Raw genomic sequence first — 8,630 nt, 5'->3', positions numbered from 1 at the left:
CTAAAGATACGTATTTTCTTAGTACAATTTAGGATTCAGTGTTAAAATGATATATACAGATATAATTATAGCTAATACATTACAATTCAAAGAAAGGTAATTAAAATATCTCAAGAGATACAGTGAACCAAAGTTAATTGCAAAACAACAAAACAGAATCAGTGATAAGACTCTAGACTTTGTCTTGCAGCTTCTCAATGCAGGTGATATCATCTATAATAATTGTTCCTCTATTCATCTAAAACAAAATTTAGAATCTTTAATGAGATTATATCCCAACAATTTGGAAACCAAACAATGAAATTGAATATCGAATGAACTCTTAAACAAAGATGCAAGAGTCAAGAAAATAAGGACTTAGATAATTGCATTTGTGATGATAGGGAATCATACCTCTATAGTTTACTCTAACAGTCATGTTGGTATGCTCCCTACAATGGTAGAAAACAGAACAGTTACGTAAATATTTAGATTAAATACCATAAACACGAAATCAACCAATGATTTAAGTTAGAAAAGCTTAGAAGTAAATAATATTTATCTAAATCCAGGTCAAGAAAATTCATCTGATTAAACTTTATACACTATCAACAAAGTTCATGCAGAACTTCACAAACATCTATATGTCTAACCTGTTTAGTTAGAACTACATTATGAATTTGGTCCTTTGTATCATACGCTAGTACCAATGTATCGTTATTCTTTGTTAACAGGCAGCCTAACATTGTGTTATTACATTAACAACAATAACAACAATTTTGTCTCAAAGATCACAAAATATTTTTCACTTCTATTATCAACATTAACATAAAAGTCATAGTTAACCTTCTATCACCAATGGACGTTGCAATTGCCATTGTTAATGAAGGATACTATTACTTTCATCTTTATACCCATTACAGATTCTTGAGTTGCCTATCCTATCATTATTGTATAGATTTAACTTTGAGAAGCAAAAAGAATAGTCAATAGAATTTAAAATTATAAGATAGAAATATGAAGAAGATAAATTGGAAATAACTGTCATAAAAAAATAATGTTGAAAATGCAAGACATACCACCACAACAATTCATGCTTGTCAGAGACATTTTTTAGAGCACCTGATCTTGAATCTTCAACTCAAGTGACTTGTTGCCTTTTTCTGTTAACTAAAGAAACACACTCCTCCTGCAATTTACTTAAAAACGGAGCATGCAAGATCAACACCATCCATGCTAATAGCTTGAATCAATTAGTTTTTGATTCAACATCAAAACCAAAGCTCTCATATTATGTAATTTAGAAGAAAGTAATATTTGTTATGCTTGATTGGTCAGAAATATGTGTTTTAATAGGCAAAGATGGCTAGAATAAATACTAATGATCCTAATTACAAAATATAAATAAGGAAAATATGCAAATCTACTAAAACATATTTATGGTTGTTGAGTAGTTTATTTTTTTCCCTTGAAGATGGATAGAAATTCTCAACACATAAAATTCAGATATAGGGTACCCATACTAATTTTCCACATAATACTAATGTGTTCCTTTCTGTAGTCCCCTCGGAAGGTCATCTTAATGTATTCAGATTCTTCTCCAAGCTTCACATATGCCCCAATACTTGTAGTACACCCAAGCAACTGCAATAACCAAAATTACGACGAACCCGTTAAAACCAAAAGATAAAGTTTAAACAACACACCCCGATTGAATTAAATAAAATCATGTCAAAATAAAATATAAAAAAGGAGTAAGAAGTACACTAAAACAAAACATGGCAAAAAAAAAGTCAAAATTTCCTAATTTTTTAATTTCAAACAAATATTGTCTTTCTTCTACAAATTTACCTCATCTGGACAATTCCAACATTGACCACCTTTTGGATCTTGTTCATCATCATAGGATTCTTCGTATGTTCCTGTGCAGCCTTGGGATTTTCCTTGAAATCAACCAACACCTGCATAGACATTACAAATCTAATTCTGTTAAGCATGTTTGATTCTTAAATCCACAACCATAGACATCAAAGAAGCAACTAAACACACAACACCGAGATTAAAAACGAAAAATAGTAAATATGTCTTCTAAAATCAAAAGGTTTAACCTTTTCTTCAACCCACAACGATAGGTTTACGAAACAGGAAAAAAAAGTAGAAGAAGACCATGAAGAAGAAGAAAGAAAACTCAAGCTATTGACTTTCAACAACTACTAAAATGTACTAATCCACGGTACACCATCTTCAACACAAAAATCCTCAAAAAAAATTAAAGCTTTCGTGAAGAAAAAGTAAGAGCAAATCTGAAAATGCCTTTCAAAAAGTAAGAAAAAAAAAGCCAAGAAGGAGAACTAACCTTGAGGCCGAAAGGTTTTGGTCTGGTTCTATAAAATTGCCTTCTGCCATTGTACTCATCCATTCTGAAAATTTCAAACAAACAATGAGTCTAATTGCAAACAATAACATGTGAAGGAGGACATAAAAGATGAAATTACAATAACTTGATTTTGTTATGATGCAGCAACAAACTTCGATCCATTTAGCCATTTGGGTCTGAAATCCTCTAGTCTACAAAAGCAAGAAACGATTTCAGCAACAAACCAAAGCTTTTTACAAAAACATTTAGCAAACCCCTAAGTATCGAACAAAAACATAAAAATATACCCAACTAACTCGATTGGAAATGAATAAAAAAAATCCAACAAATATATCCTTTAATACTTTCCGCAGACCCAAAAAAAGTCGACTCAAAATCTAAGAACGGCGGCAATGATGTTTAGATATATTTCACCAAATAAAAAGCAAAAGAATACCATTTGATGAAGGAGACCTGCAGAGACGAAATAGAAACAAAAGTAACAATGTCTAACGTTTGATCCATTGTTAATATGAAGAAGGATAAGTTTTGAGAAGAAGTAAAAATACCTTTTATGAAGACCGAGAAGGAGAACTCGAAAACAAAGTTGAGTTATTATAACTTACCTTCATCTGGATATGGCGACACAAACAGGAGACACAAAAGAAAAAGAAGGAGACAACCTTGAGGTTGGAGGGTTTTTTTCTAGATCTGTCAACTTTTGTAGAAGAAGATTGAAAATAGTTTTTTTTCTTGGAGAAGAAGAAGAAGAATAGTAACTGCAGCCAACACGTCAATCAACATTCAATCAATATCAATATTTTAATAAAATATTAAATGTGGAATCATTCAAAAAATTGTCAGCCATTTAGGAGGGAAGAAGCGGGAAAGCTTAAACATCGAAAAGACGAAAAAACCCTCCATTTGGAACACGTGTCAACGAATTGGAATGGCCAGTTTAGTAATTTCACTATCCTAACATTTTCTTAGATATATAGTAGATGACATTGCTCACCAAGACCGATAGATATTTCAGTTTCCATCACCTTCCCCAACTCCAATGATTTCTTGGCCTTCACCCACTATTCACTTTTGCTCTAAATGCACACTCAATTGTGTTCTCAGTTCCATAAATGCTAGTTATGGAGGTTTGTTAAAGATACCCCGAGTACTGCATCTTTGACTTTCATCATTACCCTCGTAACGAAACCATTTATGGTAATCTTCGTACTTTTATATATATTGCTGTTTATCAAACTCGCTCAAGAATACATATATTTTTAGTGAAAGAAAATTTTGAAAAAAAAAACATACATTTCTAATGAAGAAAATTTGAAAAAGAAAAGGTTTACTTCACATTTGCTTCTACTTTACATTTTCTCTTTTATTCCAAATTATTTTGTCCAATGACACACCACTCCAATACTTCAAATAGAAAGAAATTTTAAAACATAAAAGTCATTAAAAAAACTTTATTAAGTTTGAAATAAATTTTAAAATAAAAAAAATGAAGGCAAATGCTACCCTGATATCTCATATAATTTCACCATTGTATGAAAGCAAAAGGAATGGTGTTGAGCCCAATTTTGTAGATCATGCCTTCAAAGGTGGCCAACACTATATAACTTTATTGGGCCTATCCCTAGTATTATAAGCCTTGTAGTAAGAATGAGATTCTAGTCTCTGTGAGTCCACCCGATAAATATTCATATTTACATTTTTTAAATTGGTGTCATTTATCGACAACAAAATATTCTTATTTTTTCAAAAGTGACCGTCATATATATATTGAACTTGTTTAGCTCCTTTTTATGCTTAAAAGACCCTAAAAAGGCTTGTTCATATTCACTGAACTCCTCTGCGAATCGTAATTTTGCTCCGAATCATATTAATCAAGATATTCACCAACTTTAGACACTACTTTCCAACGTACATGATTTTGTCTTTTTCTTGTAAATAGGAAATTAAGGTTAAAAAACTATTTTAAATCCAGGGTTAATTCTCTTTTATTCTGTTATTTGGATTTGGACATATTCCTGATTATGGCCCAGGTAATTCTTAAGTTGTTTTAAGGTCCTTCTCATATTAATAGTTTAAATTTGGTGCAACGGCTACTAATCTCACTCACACTCAGTACCCTGAATCAAATAATTTAAAAATAAAATGTTATTGTAATACTGATGAGTCTAATTTGTTTATATATGGTTCAATTGTTGCTCTTCTTTCATTTCAATCAATAACTTGTAAATCATATTCTGATTCTTGCACCATTTATAGAGAATCTCATTCAATCCCTACAATTACTTCAAGAAGACAACCCAGCCTCAAGATTCCCCACCCTTGTAGTGCTCTTCAACATTCATTTGCATTAAGAAATTTTAATATTAATAAATTTATAATCCTGCACCATTTTTCTAGAACCAGGTCCTTTCTAGAAGAAAAAAAAGATCATGTTATTGTAGTAGTAGTTCCTTGTTGTGCAAAAAAAAAATGTGGTGGATACTGTGTCCGAAATTATAATGATATGCTCTGAGATGATTAGAATATTGATTACCTAAGTAAGCATAAATAAGCAATCTGACTTCAGAAAATGGCAGCACTGAAGAACACAAGTACGTACTAAAGACCTTTTCAATCAAGTTGCATAAAATTGATGAAGGTGGGGTTACCTTTACTTTAAATAATTGCAATTTTGGTTTCAATATTTTTGTGAGCCACAAAGTGGTATTTGTTTCCTTGTAAAATGAATTCCCGAACAACGATGGGTAAAAGGCATTTAAAAGAGAGATAATGCTACTAGAATGAAAAAAGAATTTCAAAACTTTGCAAAGCCACCACCTTGACCATCCAAATACAATGGACACAAAACTTTTCAACATCGGTCATTGGTTTCAATAGCAGAAACTTCTTATCGTCACGTGCCAACAATTCTCATGTGGCCTAATCAAATAAAGTCTTTGCACTACGTGTTCATTTTTTCAACCCTATATAAAACCCCAAATCTCCTCCTCCATTACCATGCATGCAAAACCACAAAAACAAAACCAAACCATGGATGAGGAAGGATCAAGGGGAAAAACCAAGGACGACGGCGGAGATGTCCGTTACCGGGGGGTTCGGCGGCGGCCCTGGGGGAAGTTCGCGGCGGAGATTCGAGACTCCACCCGGCAAGGCCAGAGGGTGTGGCTCGGAACTTTCAACACGGCGGAGGAAGCAGCCAGAGCCTATGATAGATCTGCTTATGCCATGAGAGGTCCATTTGCAATCCTGAACTTCCCTGAGGAGTACCCTATGACTGCTGGTGGTGCCACTAATGCCGCCACCCATTCCTCCGTCGCTTCATCCTCCTCATCCTCTTCTTCTAGGCATGCAAATGCGGAACCCAGAGCAAGAAGTGACCAAGGAACACAAGTGTTTGAGTTCGAGTACTTAGACGACAAATTGTTGGAGGAGCTTCTAGACTTTGAGGACAAAAAGAAAAGGGGCCCCTGAAAACAAACACCCACCATATATATATACTACTGTATCAAACCATGTCATTTCATAATTTCTGTGTGCGTTCATGTTAACGATAATGCTTCCAACCATAGTATCATTTTCTCTGTCATCAACTTAGCATTCCTACGATAATGTTTTTGGAGACAATGCTATGTCTAATGTTTAGTAAGAGGTATCATATGGAGATATAGTATATCCATTCCCCCATCAAGTTCCTCAATGATGCTTAATTACACACATCTATAAGCACAAAAAAGAATTTAACCCTTGTTTCTTACGTATGCTACGATATCTACTGTAAATAAATAGTGTACTCATATATATACAATATGTTTTTCAGACAGAAATAATAAATTTTATTCATAATGACAAAGAGTCACACACCAAGTAATCTAAACTATAAGTTACCAGAACAAACGGTTAAGTTATCGCCCGTACTAAATATATGCTAAAATACTTAGATATGTATAACTCGTGTCTAGCCTATAATGCATACACAGAATACTCCAGTAAATCTGACAGTACTACTTCGAATCATTCAAGTCAATATGAGAAAAAACACGTTTTTAAATTTAGTTTTAACGTAGCACCATGATTTAAACTCAACATTTTCAGTTACTTTCCACTAAAGGTTGACTAATGTTGAAAACAACCTCGTTAATGTGAACAGAACAACAAAAACAGAATTTTGCATTTTTTTTCTTCTCTTTTACAATTTCCCATATGTATAAGATGCATAACCAATTGCAAAAATGACTAGACAAACGCCACCATTTATAAAATCTTTTTCTCACACCTTATAAAAGAGCAATCAAAGTCGGTGAATTGCATATTCAACCACCAAAAAAAAGAGACTCATTAGAAATATGGGACTCATTTTATCACTCATTTGAATTCTGTTATAAATACAATAATTTTGGACTATGGTTTGTTTAGCTCCTCACAACTTCTAAAGTCAATGACTCAAAAATAAAAATCAAGGATTTCTATTTCATGTATATTAAAGATTTGACTTTAGTAATTTTACATAAGATTTCATTAAATCGTGTAACTTCATATCATCAAGATTGTTGACGTCGATTTCTATTAAAATTAAACACCAATAAAAATGTGATTAAATAATTTATATTTAATATTAAAAAAAACGTATCATGTTAATTTTTATATATATGATTAGATAATTTAATATTAATATAACAAATTTTATATATATCCTCTATCATGGGAATCGATATTTTTAAAAACTATAATCCAATAAAACAATATTTAATAATATTATATTTATTAAAAGTTCCAATTCAGGTAAGAAAAGTGTTTACTAGTCAGTCAACCTGGGAATCGATATTGTCTTGTCTGTTTGTTTGTTAAAGTAATTTACGGTAGGAATCAGATTACAATCAAATCTCATTATCATGTAACATAGAAAACAACCAAATCCTTTTACTGTTAATTGTAAGAATTTTCCTTGCGGTTTACATAATATCATTACATATACCTCGATATTCGGCACTTGTTTTCAATTCTATTGGAGAAACATTAAGATAAGAAATTTTAAAAATTGAAACGAGATTTAAAAAAAAAAATACAATTATCGTCTTAGTTATGAGTTATGCAGTCAATTTGGGAAAGCTTTTTTGACCTAATTAGTAGAGTTCACACATAAAGTGGGTGAATGCATCCTGAACTGATACATTTTGGAATCAATTATAATATTATAAGTTTCCACCTCGAACTAGAATTGTAATTTCCTTCAAAACTAAAATTGATTTCAAATTTTAATTCCTTTATTTGGATTGAGAAAAACAACTAGAGTATAAAATTATAAATTTAAGTTAAATTTCAATTTTTATTTTGATCCTTTTTAAACTAATAATAATTATGATTAGAGGATCAATAAAAACAATAGTCATAAGGTATGTTTGAAGAGAAATCCTCGATATATATATATATATATATATATATATATATATATATATATATATATATATATATATATATATATATATATATATATAAAAGTTGGAAAGATAACAAAAGTAATAAGAGGAAGTAAAACTAGATTAATTATTTTCTATATAGCTAAAATGCAAAATAATGGAAAGCACAACCCACGAAAGAGAGAAAATACCTTACACAAAAACTTTTTAACTTGAAAAAATTTCAATATGAAGGAAAAATGCATAAAAACTTTCACTAATAAGGATTACCAAAAAAATATTTTCTTCAACAACAAGGTGATAATAACACAAGAAATTTCTAATGGGTACTTAACTAAACAATAGAGGGAACTTAATATAATATAGGACATGTATATAAAACTTTTCTCCAAACTAGTTTCTTTGCATAAATTTACACAAGATATACTAATTGTTCTTTTCTTCTTTTTCTTCACTTTCATTCTCTTGGTGGCTTCTTTGTTCTCACTAGTAGCACTCAAAGCTTTTGTTTTCCTGTCTTCCTCCTAAAATTTCATGTAAAAGATTGTATTATTTTAAATTGCATAATGGGCAAATATCCCATAAAGAAAAATACTTTTTTTTTTATTAATAAAGTCAGTGTGGGTCTAATAAATTGGTGACCCACTTGACTAATCTCCCCCTCACCAAATAATTGAACCTAGAGTCACCTAAACTGGTTTTCTTCTTACAAATAACAAGTTTTTCTGTAGGAAAGATCTTTGTCATCATATCTTACCTATACTCATCAATATGGAGTTTCTCTGATGATATTGTTTCATCTATGATGCATCCCGTTCCAATAATATCAAAGTTCAATATGTTTTGAGCTTGAATAGCAA

The 8,630-nt window shown here is 31.2% G+C and overlaps 1 protein-coding gene and 1 long non-coding RNA gene across 2 annotated transcripts; one reads left to right on the top strand and one right to left on the bottom strand.

Moving 5' to 3' along the window:
- Nucleotides 1-1,063: 1,063 nt before the first annotated feature.
- On the bottom strand, nt 1,064-2,918 carry LOC146884854 (uncharacterized). The gene is made up of 3 exons (XR_014996550.1): nt 2,481-2,918; nt 2,336-2,399; nt 1,064-1,940 (listed from the first exon to the last, which is right to left on the bottom strand). It is a non-coding gene; the product is annotated as an uncharacterized LOC146884854 (long non-coding RNA).
- A 2,441-nt stretch (nt 2,919-5,359) lies between these two features.
- Nucleotides 5,360-6,115, top strand: LOC114192661 (ethylene-responsive transcription factor ERF096-like). The gene has a single exon (XM_028082436.2). It carries the CDS (start codon nt 5,387-5,389, stop codon nt 5,825-5,827), a length of 441 nt encoding a protein of 146 aa, XP_027938237.1. The 5' UTR covers nt 5,360-5,386; the 3' UTR covers nt 5,828-6,115.
- Nucleotides 6,116-8,630: the final 2,515 nt, after the last annotated feature.

This window comes from Vigna unguiculata, chromosome 7, assembly GCF_037176805.1.
Source record: "Vigna unguiculata cultivar grain cowpea cultivar isolate G323 ecotype 2 chromosome 7, ASM3717680v1, whole genome shotgun sequence".
NCBI classification, from domain to species: domain Eukaryota; kingdom Viridiplantae; phylum Streptophyta; class Magnoliopsida; order Fabales; family Fabaceae; genus Vigna; species Vigna unguiculata.
The sequence above is the reverse complement of the archived record's forward strand: the minus strand, read 5'-3'. Positions and strand labels throughout refer to the sequence as shown.

Bases quoted from the DNA above. Each gene is read 5' to 3' on its own strand.
- LOC114192661 (XM_028082436.2), top strand. From the start codon at position 5,387: ATGGATGAGGAAGGATCAAGGGGAAAAACCAAGGACGACGGCGGAGAT.